At 47.3% G+C, this 21095-nt stretch overlaps 2 protein-coding genes across 2 annotated transcripts; one reads left to right on the top strand and one right to left on the bottom strand.

Moving 5' to 3' along the window:
* The first annotated feature begins 491 nt into the window (after positions 1-491).
* Positions 492-7632, top strand: LOC135808750 (uncharacterized). Its single transcript, XM_065321976.1, has 3 exons — positions 492-863; positions 6364-6429; positions 6628-7632. Exons 1-3 carry the CDS (start codon positions 819-821, stop codon positions 6946-6948), a joined length of 432 nt encoding a protein of 143 aa, XP_065178048.1. The 5' UTR covers positions 492-818; the 3' UTR covers positions 6949-7632.
* Positions 7510-20979, bottom strand: LOC135808749 (WD repeat-containing protein 73-like). Its single transcript, XM_065321975.1, has 10 exons — positions 20798-20979; positions 18127-18239; positions 17887-17975; positions 17440-17504; positions 16427-16460; positions 16154-16281; positions 12215-12798; positions 11899-11935; positions 11579-11629; positions 7510-8360 (listed from the first exon to the last, which is right to left on the bottom strand). The coding sequence occupies exons 1-10, from the start codon at positions 20910-20912 to the stop codon at positions 8128-8130; spliced, it is 1449 nt and encodes a 482-aa protein (XP_065178047.1). The 5' UTR covers positions 20913-20979; the 3' UTR covers positions 7510-8127.
* Positions 20980-21095: the final 116 nt, after the last annotated feature.

Below are 21095 nucleotides of genomic sequence, written 5' to 3'. Positions count from 1 at the left end.
GGTAGATTCTACCGGTGTAGTACGCGTCACTACTACTCAGACACTACACTACAGTACTACTACATGTACCAGACTACACTAGGTCACGCGATTGACCTGCATGCCTGCTCAAACTCGAGCTCAGACTTATGTAGACTAGAGTCAAACAAGGGCCATATGGCATATCATAAGGGATATGCACCACTGCATGCGCTTTTGGCATGCATTTTTTTCCTTTTTCTCCTTGCTGACAGTGACCTGGTGACACTTGGCCAGCGCTAGCCCATACTGGATCACTCCGGTCTGCTTCTGATGCTGTTTGTGTGTGCGGACGACTTGCATTGACGTCGTTGGCCCGCACTAGTCACTGCCAGAGTCCGTGTCATAGCCGGCCGCACTGCGTGTGGCCACTGCAACTGGCCACCGGCCAGCTCCACTCAGGATCACTGCATGCGGACGTCGATAAACTGATAAACAGCTGAGCAAAGTCCTAAACTGGTCGAGGCTTGTCACATGTTCAGCCCGGCAAAATAAAACTAGCGGTCGATCGAGCTAGCACAAGCCACCAGCATTTCGGCGTGCACTGTGCGTGCTTGCCTAGATTTTGTCTGACTTTGGGTTTGAGAGAGCGCAGCAGCGACGTCTGACTCAGATCTGTGAGATAGATTTTTCTATCCGATCTCCTCTGCATCTCTCTCCCTCTCGGTTCTGGTTGGATGCTAGACCGTTGGTTGTAAGGAGAGGAACACAATTACAGGTGGGGGTAGCTGTTACTGACAGGTTAACGAAACGAGGAGCAGCGTACAGCGAAGTACTAGTATCACCATACCAGGAAAAAAATGAGCGTCGCCACAGCAAGTGCGGGGCAGCCAAGCGAGGCACAGGTACGTGTTTTGGCTGTTTGTTCATATTATAAACTGTACTTTTCTTGTGGAGCCATGAGCTAGGAGGGATTTTCTTTTTAGTTTATGGCTGAGGAGGTACACGGCTCTGAGTTCTTCCAGTTTGATCCCACGACGCCTCTTCGAGCTAGCTGGCTTCAAAGGTGGCGCTGAGACTATTTAGCCATGTAGTTCAGGGACGGTGGAAAAGACAATAATACTAGACACACCATATTCTCGTCTTCCGCAGCGGCCGCCGAGCGCGATATACCCTGTGCAAGGAGAATGGGGTCAGGCCTGTCCGGCCCATCGCCTTCTGCCTGATGCGGTAATTCAATTGCGGCTGGTATGCCACGTGAATGGTTCATCGACTTCTCCATTTTTCTTATCGTGTTGTGTTCATGGAGTACTGCTAGTAAACGTCACGACTGTGCGCGGAACGTGGTGCGATAAGCTAAAATAAATTCTAGATACTAGTAGGTTTGTACTTGTAAGTAATAATAAATTATTAGTTGTATTTGTTGGCGAGCGCTAACACTAGTAACAGTCTTCTTGTTTTCCTGTGCGTGTCCAGAGCCAGGTCCCTTGTTATAACTAAAATACTAGTACTAGTAGGCGCTCAAGAATACACTAAATACTTGAAGTGGTTTTGCAGTGTGGGCCACGGGTTAACGGGTTGTTCGCTCTCATCCATCAGGCACCTCCACGGCCACACGCTCCGTGAGGGACGATTACATTCTGGTGATGGTCATTTCGTGCGTGGGTTACTCTCTGGTGGCCTTGACCTGCCACTGCTTTGACTTTTTGGGCTGTAGCCTGTAGGCTGCAGCTAGCTGTTCCAAACAGACCAGCGATTACGCGGTATGCCACCAATACAACTACGGAGAATGCCTGGCCGAGTCAATAGCTTTCGCTAAAGTGAAGAAATTACTTTAGGCAGGCACTTCTTGGCTATGCTTCATGGCAATCATTTGTTTCCGTTATTGTGTAACTGTCGGTATGAACGGCTAAATAATAATTGCGATGAACAGGCGGTGTTGCACACGCAATGAAATAAACATAGTGCCGTTCTCTGCCGTTGTGATGTGGCCCAATGCCTGGTGCACGGTGGCTGATCGACTAAAACCTCTCGTTGCGCGCACCTGCGTGTTGCGGATGTGTGTCTCCGAACTGACAGCAAATCAGCTAGCATCCTGAAGCGGAGAGATGGAATTATTTCCTGCATAACTAAATCCATAAGCGCCAATAATATCAGCAGTGCACTGAGTTTGTGCGTGTAGCGCGCGTACCGTTCCAATGACAATAATTATTACGAATTATTTTAACGATCACGGTTCCAGTGCATGCAGTCACGGGTGTTTCGCAGTGGCCACTCGTCAAGATGGCGGCAAATCCGAGAGTACAAAAATTTCGACTCTGCCTATGTGCGTGACGGATGCAAATCTCGCACGTGCATGCAAAATCTAGCCTTCTGGCTCTGCAGAGCTGGGTAGAGTGTGTAGCCAGTGTAGGAACGACGACCTTTTCCGAGAGAGAATGTGGCTCTTTTCATCCCAACATTTTACTCGCCACGCTCTCCCTCCCAGCTTATTGATACGAGTATGTGCTACCGAGTAGAAGTCTCCATCTTCAGAGTAGGCCTGGCAGAATCGCAAGGTTGAAATACTTGCTCACTTGGTTTTTTTGGTCCTTTGAGGTGTTGATGTGATCGTTGTGTACAACTCGAAGTGACAAACTTGAGACCCCCGCGCCACAAAAAACTAAGGTGCGCCACAAAGTTTCGTTTGGCTGTTCAATGAAAGGACGTATGGAAGCAGGGATAAAAACTATCGTGGCTGCCGGCAAAACTCTTAGTAATGTAATAAACGGGGGTGTGACTTTGGTAATTCCAAGGAGAATGTACGCACGGCCATTCCACAACGAAGACGAACTACGAGCTCAAAAACACTCCGATTTTCAAACAAACGACGCAGGAACGAAGACATGGCCACAGTGTTCCCGTGTGGCCTTCAAAACACCTAATTTTACTTCGATAGCGGCTGGTTCAGGGCAAATTCAGGCCCAATTTGACAGCGTCGTACCGCTCAGATTCGCCCAAAACACGAGGTAATGTACGGTAGATCCAAATGCGTACGCATTTTGCGTACGGGGACGACTGGCCAGAGTTCATGCACTGCAAACACCCGTGGCAGTGGAGTGTGAGATCTCTCATACTTCTCGATTTTTGTAGACGGAGCACGATTCGAACCGTAGGCTAGGAAGCTGTTGTGCGCACTTGTGAAGGTAATGGGTTGGTAGGTGTGCCCCGAAATAGACGTGTAATGTACGTGTCACACATGGCACGTGACAAGATTCTCCATCAAAGTCACTTGGCCTAGGCTTTAATAGTTATAATAATATTCAGGCTTGGGTGTGAAGAACTGGAGAACCTTGAAGAAAAGCAAGAATAGCATGATCGTGATGATGAATGGGTTGAACTACTACTAGTAGTAACTAAAAGTTATTTTGTTACTTGAAGAAGTGAAGTCAGTTGGAATCTGATAGCTTGTCTGGGTGTACATTGTACAAGTGGTATGGGACAAAATGCTACTCCCTGCTGACCGGGACTATGCGCCAGCGACTGGTGGACTCTCCCAAGGGGTATACATTTGAATGGCCAAGAATGAACATACCTTACCTATGTTCTTTGGCATGTAAGATCACCGTAGGAGCTAGCCCTGTTGGCCAGCTTATTATGAGACTATAAGCATGCATGCAGACATAATTATCGGTATAGCGGGAAAAGATACGGGGTCACGGATCATGGAGACCTTTCGCACTTTCATACGAGTACGATACGAGTACATTGCACAGGACAGATGTTCATTCGTTGCCTGGGTTCGAGCCCGAGGATTGGTACGAACTCTGGAGGAGGTACTAGTGTATAAGTATGGGCACGCGCTACCTTTCCTGTAAGCCCGTGGTGTATGTTGTATTGCACGTTTATTGTTCCCGTATGTAGCAGGCATCCCTGCAGTGCTACTATATGTGCTGGCGTAGTGGTCTTCAGTCGGTAGGCTGGGGGGGGGGGGGGGTGTCGAATGACTCGATAAAGGCTTTAAAAGGCAGGGTACAGTATATGTCAAAGCACAGTGTAACTGGAATACGATGAACCCTTGCACATGGCAAACTTATAGGTCCTAAGAACAAGCAGCAGTGTTTGCATACATATTAAATATGATATTATTGGTTTGGTTATGACAAACTAGATGTGACCGAACTCTTGGATGAAACAAGCTCTTGGTCGTATTCAAAACTATGGAGAATGGTCCTTACTCCTACCATACAGCTTGAGACTACTGACTGTGGTCTAGACATGCATACTTGCCAACCCTGCCGGAATTTCCGGGAAATCAAGGAAAACTCGCTTTCATCCCGGTATACCGGAAAAGTTATAACATCTACCGGATTTTCGAAAATGTCCTTCAACACCTTTTTTTGTTATTTTCAGTGTTCTAGACGCTCGCTCGCAGTGCTGTGCCCAAAACGAAGGTGTAGCGAGCGAGAACTTTTGAGTTAGCGCATAAAAAAGTACTTTTTGTCGTACATGTTGTACTAGTTGCAAATGTTTTGTGGTCATGGTGACGTCACTATGATGTCATATACAATACTTTGCACAATTATGATGTAAAAATTGCAGATCAAGGAAAAATAGGCAAAATCAAGGAAAACTGTCATCAGTGTCAAGGAAACTGTTTGCCAGGGGTTGGCAAGTATGGACATGGTCTAGCCAGTAAGGCTGGCTTTTCATTGGCCTGCATGCGTCTGCACTGCTGTCATGCCTTGCATCTCCTCAGTGAGTGGGCGGCCAGCCTGTGCTGTAGTCAGCTCTGTGTCACAGTGTGTGACTACTAGTACTACTACTACTAAGTACTAGTAGACTATGTTAGTGCAGCTACAGTCTAGTCTGTCAGTGTGAAGTCACTGCAAAGCTCCTACAGACTAGACTCCACTGTGCTGTTCAGCTCACTGTGTGTGTGACACAGAAAGTCTCTGGCTTTGTTCCCAACAGCTGCATTCAGTGTGCATCATTGCAACCGATTCCTGTTTTCTGTTTTCGCTAGACTCCAATAGAAACTTCGGTTTTTTGACATACTAGCATGTGCTCCGCATTAGTTCAGAGAGTTGAAAAGGGACACTGTACAACACGATTTTTGTGATATTTGGATAAGACAGACATTGTCTTCAGATTCTGAGCGGTTCGTCTTTTGTATCGCGGCTTTACTGAATTATGACATTGAGGAGGTGGATGGGATGGATTTTTTGATCTGAGGCTGGGCAGCTCGGTCTTGTGTTTGGGGTGGGTTTGGAACATTCTGATTTCGTCATCTGCCGTCACCACCTAGAGCAGCTGAAGAGTGTAGTGAACGTGTTGATTAACACTACAGTCAGTACCTTCAACTTGAGGCACTATTTTAAAGGCAGCCGGATATCACAAGAACACGTGTCCTGTACTTGTATAATTATGTTCAATTTGCCATGGCTGTGTTGTCTCGCTCTTGCACTGATAAGCCCTGGCTTGGGTTTTAAAGCGATGGCCATGCTGCAGTACTGACTCTGAGATAGAGGTGTGTCGAGTACACAATGATTGTATCGGTTTTGTGAAGTGTTTGTGTTAGGGCTGAGTCGGGTAGCATTCTCTTCGGGTATCGGGTCCGGGTAGGTTTCCACGGGTAGCACGGGTACCCGATCGGGTAATGTTCCCATGGTAAGACCACAATGCACACCGGCTCCTTCCCTTACACACTGGGTAGACATGCGTGAATCATTTGTACACGTGCACTGTAGACCTCTCTCTCTACTCTTTGTACATGATGTCATCTGCGACTTCGGGTTTTCGGGTACGATTCGGTACCCGTCTACCCGAGGTCCTCACGGGTAGCACGGGTACCCGACTACCCGTGCACACCACTAGCTTGTGTACAGTAGAGTGTCCCGTGAGCAGAGAGCAGAGGCAGCTCTTTGCAAGTATTCCAGACACGCTCAGTGTACACTCTACTAGTTATGCATGTCTGACCAGCCAAGTGAAGTGTCCTGGTGAACCCTTGCACACCTCCCTTCGCAGTTGCCTTCTGGCTCCTGCCTTGTTCATTCAATTCATGCTTGTGACGGCGGCCGAAATGTGTTCTGCAGGCACAGATCAGTTTGGTGGCTGTGGTCACAGCCTTTCCTGACTGTGTGAAGGGTTGTGTGTGGTTTATCTGTTAGCCTAGGATACTGTTGCTGCTGAACTGCAGATGAGATGCATGCTATGCCGGACTGTGTTGAGCTGTGTCAGTGTCCTGTTGTCATAGCATGTGTTGTCAATTCTGCTGGCTGCGGGATTCGATGAGGCTATATGTACTTTGATATGCTAGTTTGGTAACATTAACATTTTATTCCTTTAGAAAAGTTTTCATTAGTTTGACGGGTCTTTGGACTTTAAAATCTGATGTTCCTGTACCTTTTTGCCTGTGTGCACTAGCTCAACGAGAAGTATGGAATGAAAGTAAAAACGTCACACATTCTTCAACGACGATTGTCGAAAGGGGTAAGCTATTGGCGGACATTCAACAGCAATGATATGCATCTTGATGTGCGTTTGTGACCGATCATGCCCATTGAATTAGAACAGAGTGACCAGAAGTGTACATGTATTACGTCAGCCCTTTTTAACCCTTTGTGTTTATGTGCTACTATGGTACGTTGGCTGGGCCGTCTGTTTTGCTTGCCTCTTGCCTACTCCCAGGGCAAGGGCCAGTATTTCGACTCTGGTGACTACAACATGCAGGGCAAGACGGCAGAGCCAAGTGCAAACGTCAGTGCCGGCGTGAACGACGAAGGGTCGGTTTTCGTTGGTGCTAGTAGATTGCCAGTGCAGTCTAAGCTTGCCTCCGAGGCCATGCCGGCGGTGACTCCGGGGCCTGGTGCGGCGCGCGTGCCCGTGCGCAGGAAGTCGCAGCCGAGCAAGCTGGGCACGGACCAGGCATCGCCGACCGCACCCAAGACGCTCGGCAGCCCGCTGGGTGGCGGTGGAACACTATCAATGCAGCAGCCCGGTGCTGAATAAACATAGTCCTCTGCGAACATCATCGACTGGGCCAGAACATATTCGCTGCCTCAACTCCAACATGTACCGCACCGTCCTGTACATAACTGCTATTATATTTGATGTCCAACTGGAACTAACAATTGCCAATTCATCTTTAGCATCTTACTTTTCTAATTAGCCATGGAACTAAGTATTTCTCTAACTAGCCATACCTTACTGTGTACTGGTCAGAACGACCGTAAAGCTAACTTTCATTCTACTTGGGTTGATGTTGAAATTACCTTTCCGGCTGCATTTTTTGTTTGAGTTTTCTAATTGAGTTTGCATGTCCACGTTAGTAAATTGTACCGCTGGAAGCAGCCCTGGAACTTCTTACTGTGATTTATCTCAACTTTCTTCTCGTCTTACGTACTTCTATGTCCTGTCTTGTCATCGCTTCTGCAGAGGAGACCAGCGCGATATAGTTGGCTGATAAAATGCTTCCGTATTGCTCTAAAAATGTAATGCTGCCAGTGTACCGCCTGCTTGCCTCTGCCTGCATGTATGTTTGTATGCTCTCTTTCTATATTGTGTAGTATATTGTACACAGATGGCTGGCAGTTCTGCCGCCATAGTAGGTAGACATAGAGCTAGAACTAGAACTACTTCAACTAGAAGATTCTATTGTAAACGTGGAAACACAGTCATTGATATGACAGCGCACCGCCTGGTCTGGTTGTAGAACGGATAAGGTGGAAAAAATATATCGGGCATAAAATAACAAACAGGAAGATAGATAGAAATACCTTGTGACTATTGTTACTAAGTCTTCCTGATATAGATCATAGAACTGGTTATTCCTGTTCAGGGTGACGACTTCGATGACAAAGTGTGTGTGTGTAGACAGCTTTGGGTTGGCATCGCGGGTAGCTGAACACCCATTCACCGTATTGACATTCTTACCCAGATCTCTGGAGGTACATGTACGCCATAGCAAAGTAGGGTACCATCTCCAGAGAGCAGGACGATCATCGGCGGCGTACATTCGTAGCAGTGCAATGATCAGCTACAGATGTTGAGGATTACGAGATGCTCCATTCCTGTCCAGGTCTGATGCGAGTCAATCAGCTCCCATTGTGATTGCCATCTCACGACTACAAGCAATTTCGCTGCTTCTGCTGTGCAGCAGCAGGTTGCATTCAGCAGCCAGCCGGTCACTCAGCTACTACACATACCCTCCGGCAGTCTGGGCTGCCAGGCATGGAGCGAACCGTCACTGGCAGCTGAGAAGAGCAAGTTCTTTTCTGTCGGATGCCAGCTGTGCTGCAGAACAACCAGAGGTGATGAGGGTGATACGGTTTCCAGATCAGCGTTGGCAAGGTGGCCATCGTGGGTAAAAACGCTGGTGCTACTGCTAGGAGTAGTGCTGCTGCCACTTTGTGTTTGAGAAGCTGCAATAAGATGAGGGTGAGTGAACAGACAGAAAGCAACAGGGACACGCACACACACATGAACGCAAGCTTGTGCACACACACATACATGCATACACACACACACACACACGCACGCACGCACACACACACACACACACATAGATTAGTACTAGTGCCAGTAGTGGTAGTGTAAGTGCAGGGGAGCCGTGTGGTTCCAGTCCCGTGGTCAATTTCGAATACTAGACTAATCTTGTGATCATGTCGTTTGAGGGCCTGGGGCGTATTCTCGGCGCCCTGGCTAGCAGCCCACAAAGGGATCCGGATGCCTCATTGAAGCGAAGGCACGCCAGCAGTACAGAGTCATCGCCGGGAGCTCCCGTGACTGCCGAGCCAAAGCCATCCGTCGACCTTGATCCTGGAGAGCTCTCCGGCCATTCAGCTGAAAATGCCCTCAGTGGGTCGGAGAGTGTGAAGTCAGCTTTCCAACCTGTCATCACCCGAGGCTCCCCTTCCCTTTCGGATCATCATGGTGGCGGTAACACCGTAAGTGCCGATTATCTGGTGAATGAATTTCGGACATGCATGAGTGCAATGATGGAGGAGAAGCTTGGTGTGGTTCTGAGCGGTGTTGATGAAATCCGCCAAGACCTGAAAGCGGTTCACAGTTCTCTAGATGCTCGACTAACCGCCCTGGAGAAAAGGATGGACGGTACCGAAAAGTCACACATGCATGTACTAGATACGGTACAAGATTTGGAAGACAGCATACGGGATCTAGAAGAAAGCATGGGTTTCCTGTCGACCAAATATCACGAAGCAGAGATACGAAGAAAACCGAAAATAGCAGTCAGGATGTGCAAAGGGCCGCAGGACGCTCACTGACGGATCGCATGGACAATGTGGTCAAAAGCACTGATCAAGCTTTGGCCACATTAACTGACGTTCTCAACCAAAGAGCGGCTGCTTTGGTAGTTGAAGCTGAAGACATGAAGAAGACCTGCCAAGACCTGGATAGACGAGTACAGGTCCTCGAAACCCCAAACCGGACCCCCAGTGAGACCGTTACTGCTGGCGAAGATTGCACCGTGCGTATGTGAGCGAGTACCGTAGCGGGCATGTCCCCTTCCACTTGTGGTCCTGGAGAATGTGTCAAGGAAGCGGCACCAGCTGTTGCGTTGGCATACGAGTCGATTGAGGAGCATTTCGAGCGCTTCCAGAGGCAAAGCAAGGCCGCACTGTTCGATCCGAAGGAGGAAACACCCCAGAACGTTCTCGAAGTGTGTACATCCCTGATGTCGGAACCTGTTCGTGCGGCCGCAGTCTCAGTTGAGCGCCTGGGAGCGCCTCGCAAGTCATCACCCGATGGATCAGTACGTCCTAGACCTGTTCTTGTCACGTTTCCCCACGAAGGCAGCGAAACTGACCTTTCTCAAAGGCCATTTCAAGCTTGAATACCGAAGCAAGCCGGTATTTGCCCACCATGACCTCACACCAGAACAACAAAGTCAACGGAAGATGCTTCCAGTGTTAAGGAACTCCGCTCCAAAGGGATCAAATACATCATGCCATTTCGTGATATCCTTGATGGAGATGGCAACCACATATTGATGCGTTCAACTTTTTTCGGGAGTACTTGAAGGACATGATTGTACATGTACATGCAACAACGAACTAAGGCTGCCTGTGCATAGAGAGCCAGGTAGCCACGTTAGCTATGGACCGCATGGGTATTAGGGTAAGAAAATCGTGAAAACCCAAATTAGTATTTCCGGTATGCATTGAATAGTCATGGTCCTATGCGTATGTGCAGTAGTGCATGCATGTGCGTCTGGGTGTGGTGTGTCTTGTTCAAGTCGTTGTCTTCACCAGTTATCAGTGTGTTTGTCCAATAATATCATATGGTGACAGGGGTGTCGGAATGTATTTTAGTGTGGTACAGGTGGTCGCCTTATCCGAGTGGTCGCTGCCGTGACAGATTTTACTGTACTTCGAAGCACAGTGCTGCTTAATGAAATCCGATCAACCGGGTCACCGCCATGCCGGGCACTGTGCAACCCTAGACCTTGTAAACACTGGGACGTGAACTGGTGCAGGGAGCAAACTTGACAAAGGCGATCGGATTTCATAGAGCAGCACTGTGTATGTTTGTTTGCATTTCGTATTCTCCACAGACCTTAGCCTACCGTGAAGTCGTGTATAAAAGCCGAGGCTTATATGACTTTTTGGGGGAAATTTTGCAGGCTTCTATATGAGACAGGCTTCTATACTAGACAGGTATTTCTATGTACAGTCGACCTACCCTTATAACGATAACCTCTATAACGATATTACCCTTATAACGATATTTTTCTGCCAAACCAAATCACTCCATTGACTTGTGTATACAATGCCTTACCTCTATAACAATATTGCTATAACGATATTACCCCTATAACAATATAAAATGGGCTGATCAATCGACATTTTCCATTTTATAACAATATCTAGCAGGGAATATGTAGAGCCCACTTAGTAGTGATCCAGGTAGGGCAAGCTTCACTTGATAAGTCGCTGGGACATGACGAAATGCAACAGGGGCACCAGTGGGCACCTACATAATGTGCATGTAAAATGATGTGTCAGTTTTTTTATGCTATGAAGTGTGTAAAAAATGAACAAAATCCATGCATTATGACGTATGTGTATGAAATGAACCAGATACCCCTATAACAATATTACCCTTATAACAATATTTCTTGGTCTGACGCAAATATCGTTATAAGGGTAGGTCGACTGTATGTCAACACTAAAACCAGGTTTATGTGCCGACAGTGCATCGTGAAAAATCAGGCTTCTATTCAAAACAGGCTTTTATACAAGACACTACGGTAAATCAAGGGAGACTCTGTATATGTTTGGCTTTCCACCTGATTGATTTTGAGAGAATTTTTGAGGATTTGCACATGCAACAATGTGATTGATGACTTGTTTCCAGTGTGTGATTGCACTGACATTATTCTAACGTTAAACCGTACAACACAGTAGAGCAGCTGCAGTGGAGTTTGCACACCCATCAGGCACGTGCACCCCCCCCCCCCCAAATTTCGACCCAGGTTCAGCATGCACATAATGACCATGAATGACATGCACCCGCCATCCTACGCACATACGGCCATGCACCCCCCTAAAAGGGGGACCAGCTACGCGCCTGCCCAGGGAGAACGACTGGAGCATCAGGAAACCCTGGCCAGACTAACCTTGGGAGCAGAGTTGCTTCACAGATAAGACATGAACGCCACTGTCCAAACCTAATAGCATCCAGCCAACACACCATACACCTTCATGAGCACATGCATGGAAATGGAAATCATCTACATCATGCATACATGCACACAAGGCATACATTAGCTGCCAGGATATAACTGAGCAACAATACAATCATGTATAGGTAGGCCTACATCATTATAGTACATGCACTTCAAACTACATCAACATGACTAGCTACCTAATTAGTAATTACGATTTACTGCTGTGGAGCAAGCACATCAGCACAAGAAGCAAAGAAACAAGAACTTACCAGATACAGAGAGAAGGTCTGGAGCGGTGGGTGAGAACTAGAAAAGTAGACAAGAAAAGGAAGGCAACAAGACGAGTTTGGCCTCCGATGAGAAGATCAACGGAATAAGCTTGCATACAACACAGCATGATATGCTGAGATACTGGGTATGCACAGTTGGTAGTCTCTCTCTCTCATGTCTGACTATCACAAAATGCCCCACACGCACAACACACATCACCCCACAAATCCTAAAGAGGCCACAATGCTGAAGTGTGTGTGCACACAGCGCGGCGCCAGTGGCAAATATCAATATGAATGATGCCCGCCTGCTTACCTGAAGTTGTATATTGGAAGTACGGTGGTCGGTAGTGCAATGAACTCTTGCTGCAGTTCCGGTGGAATGCTCCCAGCCATCCATAGTCTCATGACCTGCGGCTTGCTGATTCAATCTGATCAAACAGGGACTAAGATCATGCAAGGCGAGTGGCTGCTGATGCTTAGTCTGGCGCATATCACTCACTTGGACACAGCCGCACCCACAGCAGGATGCTATCAGACCTCGATCAGATCCAGTGCACGTCGCACCGTGCTTTCGGTGCATCTCTGCACACATCGCTGAGCTCGGTGGCGTATCGGCAATGTCTGCAGCTGAACTCTGTGATCCAGCCATGCCACAGTGTTGCTCTGCTAGCGCAGCGTCATTGCCGGTGACAGCATTGTCAGAAGCGGATGATGGCTGATTGCTGCAGCACGGCGCAGGGACGATGGAAAGCGCACAGCTGCTCTTTTGGCGAGTGTCCACGGTCGACACCAAGCCGGAACGTAGCTGGCACGTGAAGAACGTATGATCACTGTCAGTCCAGCCGAGTGACGACAGTAACTCACCACCACCACCCACTTGCTTAGTCTGTGACGAATCTAATACACACAAATAGAAAGGATAGGATTGCCTATCAGTGACAAGCCTTGCGCGGAATGTGCCAGCATAATTTTGGGAACTATGGGTGTGATTCTTCGAATGGAAATAGTTGGCAATTTGGTGGGATGATCGGTAAAATTTGAGCAATAGAGAGGTTAAGTTTCACGTAAAATTCTTACGTCCGTGAACTTTTACGTCAAAAATTCAAAAACTCACGTAAAATTTGACGTGTTTTACGTGAGTTGACTGTCCCGCACGTAAGTTCGTGACGTGGGTTTTCGGAAGTTTCGCTTGGTTATCCTGATCGAATTTGTGTGAGTTTCCGTAGTTTTATCGAGTTTGTTGGAAGATTTGATATTTTGTGTGAACTAAACCCGAATCCTACCAGGCAAAAATTTCACGTCACGTCGCACGTGTAACTTAACCTCTAAAATATAGACGTAACATGAGATTTGCACCGCGTTTTGAAAAAAGGCAAAAACATGTAACTTTTAACCTCTCCAATCGGTATCTTCGCACTCTTTGGGAAAGGAAACGGAAACCCCTGGCGGCAGTGTGTCTATGCCTATTGAAGTGATTGAATTATGCATGCAACCAACCGACACAGTAACAAACGAGGCACAGATTACATTTTGTTAAGACTAACCGGTTTCACCAAAAGAGGATCATCAGAGTGAGGAGTGTGAATCAAAAGAACACAATTTATAGTGGACCATTTCTGGTCAAATTTACTATACAAGCTGGTGCTAAAACGCTTGTAGCACCAAGAGAAGCTTGGGGTAAAACATATAAATTGTGCATTGTTGTAATCTTATTGTATACTATATTCATGACCTGTAGGAATGAACCACATGGATGTAAGTATTATCCTAGAATTGTAGTCTCGAGCAGGGCGCGAGAAAATATACATGAGGTCAAGTAGCAATTGCGGACTGAATGGTCTATCAGTATTGCACGAGAGTATTTTGCAGGGTGCATTGCAAGTGTGCGTATGGTAAAGTGTGTATTCATAGAACCATGTGGTGCATAGATTTGAACCTTATGGTTTATACAAATTTTGGCACTGCTCACTCTGATGATCCTCTTTTGGTGAAACCGGTTAGTCTTAACAAAAATGTAATCTGTGCCTCGTTTGTTACTGTGTCGGTTGGTTGCATGCATAATTCAATTGCATTACCCTAGCACCACCCTCAGTTATACACTATGCCGCCGAACACTCTTGGTATTCCCCATCATCTAGCGAAACGTCGCCGCTCCGATGCTACTGATGCCGATGGTCAGTTCGACGCCTCAGACGCCAACAACCATTCGAAGAGTCGACCAGTTCCAGCTACCCGGGAGACCAGCTAACAGTCTCAGTTCAGACTGGTCTGTGACCAGAAAATTGTCTGAGATTGCCAGACAACGAAAAGTCCGAAGCAATACTCCACCAAAAGGAATGCGGAAACGCAGAGGTGACAGTTCTTCTGGCCCCAAGAATGTGTCATCGTCACAAATAGTGAAAGAGTTCTCGTCCGAGCACTTTTCGGTCTCCCATGGTGCCTTCTTCTGCAACTGCTGTCGTAAGGAAGTGAGTCTGAAGAGAAGTGTTACTGCAAGCCATATCAAAACTGCGAAGTAGGCAACTAGAAAAGCAGACTTGCTCAAGAAAGAGGCGAAGGAGATGGACATAGCCAAGAACCTGAAGTCCTATAATGCTGAGAAGCATATGAGTGGTGACACCCTGTCACAGGCACAGCAAGTTCATCGTGTGAAGGTCGTCAGATCCTTCCTTGCAGCAGGAGCACCACTGATCGAAGGGCAGCACTTCAAACCACCTCTGGAGGAAAATGCATACCGCCTCACAGATCACCATGGCCTGTGTGACCTCATCCCCTTCGTTTAGGAAGAGGAAGTACAACAGCTCCGTTCAGCATTGGCTGGTCAGTATGTGTCAGCTATATTTGATGCCACATCTCGTCTGGGAGAAGCTCTAGCTATTGTGTTGCGCTATGTGTATCAGAGGACTGGCAACCTCGTCAAGTCCTTGTGAAGGCTCAGATGCTGTCAAAATCGTTAACTGGGAAAGAGATTGCTCGGGAGATTATTTCTGTGCTCGGAGTGTCCTACCAAATCTCTTCCAAACTGGTATCGGAAGGTATGCGTGATGGAGCTTCTACTAACAACGTGGCAATGGAAACGATCAGCGTTGCCTACACTGATATTGTCGATGTCAGCTGTCTCTCCCATGCTCTTGACCTAGTTGGTGATAAATGCAACACACCGGCTCTATCAGGCTTTGTCACAACGTGGATCATCTTGTTCGCCCACAGCCCTAAAACCAAGATGGTTTGGAAGGAGCTGAGTGGAAAGGTCATGCCCACATACCGCACAACAATGTGGTGGTTGAAATGGGAAGTTATCCAAAAAAAGTAGTGCTGAGTCGGATCGCATTTTCTTCCGGTATCGGGTTCGGGTAGGTTTCCACGGGTACCCGATCGGGTAATGTTTCCATGGTAACACCACAATGCACCCCTTCCTTTACACACTGGGTAGACATGCAGGGTATTACATAAATACACAATCACATGCACTGTCTGCACATGATGTCATCTGCGACTTCGGGTTTTCGGGTACTATTCTGTACCCGACTACCAGAGGTCCTCACGGGTAGCATGAATACCTGATTACCCGCGCACACCCCTAAAAAAAGCATTACTGCGAGAATAATCAGTGGTGAACTTACGGGAATATTTGGCAGAAAACTTCAGCACTGCTCAAAGGAGCTATCGGTAAGAATACGAGCACATTCCGCAGAAGCCTAGTGATACTGCTGTGGTATGGGTGTGTTGTTTTCAAAATCAAAATGAATATCTTTGAACAAGAGTGGGGCACACTACACACTAACATGAGCACCACATAGCGTTCAGGAATGTGCTTAGTACATTACATTGTGCACAGTTCAAACACACGTGTGGAGTCTAAATAGTACCCCCCCCCCCGAAACAGCCGAAACAGCTTGTTGTCTACAGCATTGGGTATTATGCTCCTCGGCATTCGTCTTGTTGAGCACTCTGAGTAGGCTGCTCTAGTGCTGCTGCATTACGCAATGCCCGCTACTTTTCGTAGTTAGAGCACTCTGGTGCTAGAGCGACGAACTATCTTTTAAGACAGCTCATGTCTGTGGTGCCTCCTTTGCACCATGGCTGGTAGCTCGGCTTGCTTAAAGCTCGTAGCTGTACTGATGAGGCCTTTATGGCCGAAACAGCTTGCTGTCTACAGCATTGGGTAGTAAATACACACGTGGAAGGACACGGTACGAACGTACACACACATATCCCAGAGTATCTGACATGTAAACAACAACTATCTCACCTTGAGACCAAGTCTGCTGACCCGTCGTGACATCAACCACAACCGAATCACCATCAGTGCGGGATACGAGAAGACGCGTCGATGATGGAGCACTTGAAAGCAGCGGCACGCCACTTTGGGACACACATCTAATCAGTAATAGGTGAAGGCCAATACAATACTATTCGTGCTTGGCAGTAATAACACTTTGACACCACAGTTCGAATTTCCTCATGTGCATGGTTTCAGCAGAGGTAGGTGGAAAGCAAATAGGCACACGCGTACCAAGGATACAGTGACGATTTTCCAGGACATTGATCGGCAGTAGCTGCAAGGAAACAGTTGCAAAAAGGAATCATACTGAATATGAGACTCATGGTCATGGAGCACTGACAGCTCTGTAGCTGTACCATGTCTACTGAAGTACATTTTACTCGTGTAGGATTCTTCTATCTCAGTATTAGACTAGGTCTGGTTTTTTTTAAGAGCTTTGCAACTCCATTGGGACCTTGTCATAGTTCTGCGGTCAGCGTACGATCTTCTTCAGTCCTTGGCTACACCACTTCAAAACGATATCTTCCATATGTTCACCCTCATGGGTGAACATATGGAAGATACCACTCGCTTCCATGTGCTGCTACTGTACTTGCTCACTGCCATGACTGGTCACGCGAGTCTCCCTGAAGAGGGGAGAGAGATTCAAAAGGAATGCTAGAAAGATGACTCAATTGGCTACTGAACCGCCCAGCGGCCGACACCCCCTGAAATCCCCAAAGCTCTGGGTGGACTTGGAAATGATGCCACTTAGGGCGCGTTCAGACTACCGATAAAAAGTGACCGATTGGGAAAGTCGCCAAGGTGATTTGATCACGTGATGTTACTGGCACGTTACCGGTGGGAAAGTTTTACTGCCGCGGCTGCTGCGGCAGTAAACTTTTACCGGCAGTAAAAAAGTGCTCAGGCTGCATGCGCGCTGGGAAAAAAGGGAAAATCCCTTGTCAGTGACGCGGTGAGAGCTGAAAACTTCACGGTAACGTTAGTTTGTTATCGGTAGTGTGAATGTCCTTCACGGTTTATCGGCATTCACGGTTTGACGGGGTTCACGGTAGTCTGAACGCGCCCTTATGGGCTCACCACACCTCAGTAAGTGGGTGAGGACAAGGTGCAGAAAAAGGATAGACGGCATCAAGGTATCCGTCCCGGGATCCAACTGCAGTTACACACATGCGCGTGCGCGCGCGCGCACATACACACACACACACACGTATACTAACAACAGCACACAGTAAGCATGCCAGTAGGCTTACGTTTCTTTTCTTCCGCAGTCCAGACATTTACGCCACCGCTTGGACAGCCTGAAGTCACAAATGTCCTGTCAGTGGAGACACCAGAAAGTATAGTCTTTTCAAACGTCACACTGCACACACACAGCAAGAGGGATTCTAGAGATTGCTGAAAGCTAAAGAATTTAATTTGACATGCACCTCAGCATTCTTGCATGTGTGTGTGTGTGTGTGTGTGTGTGTGTGTGTGTGTGTGTGCGCGTGTGTGTGTGTGTGTGTGAGCGCGCACGCATGCGTGCGTGCGTGTGTGTGTCTGCCTGTCTGTGGATGAAAGGATGAAATAGAAGGAATGAACATAATACTTCGTAATACAGGTCTGTCCAAACACACACACACACACCACACACACACACACACATACACACACATACACACACACACACATACACACACACACACACACACACACACCTCAAGTGAGGGAAGGTGGCCATGTGATGAACCGGTTTCTTTGTGAAGTGTCCCCGCTGAACACTGAAGTCCCTCCGTGCACCCGCCATCTAGCAGCGCGTAAAACATGAGCACAAATGACAATACAGATAGGAGTTTAAACCCGTATCTCCAAATACTGTAGTCACATCGTAACTTAGCTAACACAAGACGATACAGCAATGGGGAGGCAAATACTGTAGTCCCATCGTAACTTAGTACCTGTTTGTCCTGATGCTGGATAGTTGACGCAAGCAGTGTGTCACCGACCACTAGCTCCACGATTTCATTCTTGCGACCAGAATCCCCGCCATGGAAGCTTGCTACGAGTAGCTCTGAGATAGAGGTAGAGAGAGGGAGAAAGAGAGAGTGAGAGAGAGGGGGGGGGGGGGGGGGGGGGGAGGAGAAAATTGAAGCCACAACGCCAAGCCAAAAATTGTGTTTATAATAGGTTTTTCATTTGACCCGACGAGACCACACGACGCTCGCAGATCACAGCACGAACAGTTCACCAGCCACACTCCACGAAAGCAAGTAGTATTACTCCTGACAAGTCTTGTTCCGTTCCATAAAGATGACGCGGGGAACTCATCAGAGGAGAAGCAGTTGTTGAATGAAGGGGTTAAGCTGAATAATGCTATTTTATAGAGAAGATACTGGCGCAAGGTGTAAACACTCAACTAACTCACATCTGTGATAAATCAACACAAAAAGGAATAGTGCAGAATGGAGGTGTTATGAACCCTACCAGACATAACTATCACAAGTGCTAAATCAATCACAATGAGAAGGAGAGGTGCACAGGAGTAGGTTGCGCTAGTTTACACGTCACAAAGAGTACTGAGGTGGTGAAAAAGATAGGTGAAAAGTAGACGCCAAGTGAAAGCCAACAAATCATCATGGACGCCTAACGTCTGAAGATTGCCAACTGCACAATATATAGGTATTTATATCGGGGTCCATCCAACTCCGCGTTGGCCGGTTGAAACTTAATTATTAATTATGTATTAGACCATTACACAAGAGAGATTGGAAGCTATAAGACTATTAGTATTCTGAATCATGCACAAGATCCAATGGAAGAAAGTCTGTCCCTCCTAAAGAGTTTTTTTTTTTTACTTTACGTAATCACCAGGCGACTGATGCTCAGCAGATTGCACATCGGACTATATCTGATGAATGAATGGAGTTATCATTGTGTGCAGATTGTCAAGTTTCATTTTCTTTTTCTTTAAACAATAATTTCGTTTTGCTTTTTCGTTAGTTATTGTGCCCGGCTGGTGATGTCATGTCCTGTGATTGCCCGTATAAGAGGATTTTTCACTACAGTCAACTTCGCTAATAAAGACTGCGGATATAACGACAATTCGCGAATAACGACAGAATTTCCATGCCCAGAGCGAAGTCCCATCCCACTGTGATACATGTAATGAGACTTCGGGTATAAGGACACTTCGCGAATAAGGACACCTTTTTGATGCCCCGTCGAGTGTCGTTATAAGCGAAGTTGACTGTATATCCTGCAAGGAAAGTAATACTCCTGGACACCTTGGTGGGAAAAAGTAATGGTGTGCGTAGTACTAGGTGCGTAAATACTGAATAGTCAGCGCGATGGTGTGGTGTAAATACTGAATAGTCAGTGCGATGGCGTGGTGGAAGGCACACACATGTTGCGGTGCTTAGCGTGATCTCCTGGTGATTCGGCGCGAAGGAAGACACATTCTGAGCGGAAACAGATTTTCCTCCACTGGACCCCATGCGTGGGAAACGTCGTGGGGCGCTGGAGTGAGTGCCGACCCAGGTCAGCCGTGACACACATTGAGCACTCTGACCTGTCTTCAAGGTTACTACTAGTAGCCTGCATTCTGAATTAGTTGTCTCAGGTTTGACGCCACACCCAGGAACACGTACAGTGCATTTCATCAGTGGTGTCAGATGCGTCGGAAGTTATTTTTGGGTGGTGCGGTCAACAGAATGATCTGAAGTACAATTTTACTGCTGAAGAGAGAGAGAGGGGGGATTGGTGGGATGGTGCTCTGCTGAAATTTTTCGAAATTTACTGCCCGAATCAGTGCATTTCTATACTGGTAAGTTCACGGGGTACCTGGAGCAAGGAGCGGTACGGTCCGACAATAACGTAGTGACCGGAGCGTGACCGTAGTGTGTACGATACCCCTGGGTATAGTCCCCCCCCCCCCCGTCAATTGTGTCATCAGCAGTGTGTTATACACCTGCGGGCTGCAACCAGGCATATGGAGCACAGGTAGGTGATGGCCTAATGGAACTCCATTCTTCAAGTATGCTAGTAGTAAATAACATGCCTATGTAGTCTAAGTACAGCGCTTCAGAACTAAATATTGCGACAGAGCTTTCGGCCATATTTTCAATTCATTGCACTCCCAACTCATCACAACCACGCGCTCTTCAGCCGAACCATTCAGACACCAGCAAGGACACTTCCGTTGAGAGATAATATTGTTCCACGCCTCTAGACAGCCGTTTCGCTCCCTGTCGGAGCTCATCAGTAGAGGATGATAATGTCCTTGCTGGTGTCTGAATGGTTCGGCTGAAGAGCGCGTGGTTGTGATGAGTTGGGAGTGCAATGAATTAAGTACAGCGCTGCTCAATGAAATCCAGTCGCATCACTCAAGTACACGCCGAGCGTTGCGCAGCCCTAGACCTGCGAACACTGGCCTGCGAAATGGTGCAATGCGCAAACTATTACTTGAGTAACGCGACTGGATATCAGTGAGCAAGACTGAACATGATTGTATTTACCCACAGGCCACACGTATGGCTGTACTGTGTTCGGCTTTTAAAATCGACTTAGTGCTGGCACACCAGTGATTTTCAAAAAAAACCCACAAACACACACTAATTCTCCCTGACTTGCCTTTATCGGACATCCAAGAAAGGCACTTTGAAGAGTCTTGTAGTCCATACATCCAAATATTCTCGTATCTTATAAGAGAGTCCACAAGCCAATCATCTCCTACACGGCAATCCATGGCTCAACTCTTGCACAAAGGTGACTTGGGCAAAGTAATAGTTGGGGTTGGAAAAGACAGACGGGAATTTTGTTTCCAACTTTTTTTTTCATTCTTTGCACGAGTTCGCATTGCAGAACCTCGAATTTTCAAAATGCTGGTGACGTAGAATATGGCCATGGGTCTGTGAGCGCTAGCGGTGAA

The sequence above is a fragment of the Sycon ciliatum genome, chromosome 2 (genome assembly GCF_964019385.1).
Source record: "Sycon ciliatum chromosome 2, ocSycCili1.1, whole genome shotgun sequence".
NCBI classification, from domain to species: Eukaryota; Metazoa; Porifera; class Calcarea; order Leucosolenida; family Sycettidae; genus Sycon; species Sycon ciliatum.
This window is presented reverse-complemented; position numbering and strand designations above follow the sequence as displayed.

What these genes read in the sequence shown, in the direction of transcription:
- LOC135808750 (XM_065321976.1), top strand. Translation starts at nt 819, where the DNA reads ATGAGCGTCGCCACAGCAAGTGCGGGGCAGCCAAGCGAGGCACAG. An exon ending in GGCAGCCAAGCGAGGCACAG is followed by an intron (nt 864 to 6,363) that starts GTACGTGTTTTG and finishes TGTGTGCACTAG; the next exon opens with CTCAACGAGAAGTATGGAAT. An exon ending in AACGACGATTGTCGAAAGGG is followed by an intron (nt 6,430 to 6,627) that starts GTAAGCTATTGG and finishes GCCTACTCCCAG; the next exon opens with GGCAAGGGCCAGTATTTCGA.
- LOC135808749 (XM_065321975.1), bottom strand. Translation starts at nt 20,912, where the DNA reads ATGGATTGCCGTGTAGGAGATGATTGGCTTGTGGACTCTCTTATAAGA. An exon ending in CTTCCAATATACAACTTCAG is followed by an intron (nt 11,936 to 12,214) that starts GTAAGCAGGCGG and finishes CTACTTTTCTAG; the next exon opens with TTCTCACCCACCGCTCCAGA. An exon ending in GAAGCAACTCTGCTCCCAAG is followed by an intron (nt 8,361 to 11,578) that starts GTTAGTCTGGCC and finishes ATCTTATTGCAG; the next exon opens with CTTCTCAAACACAAAGTGGC.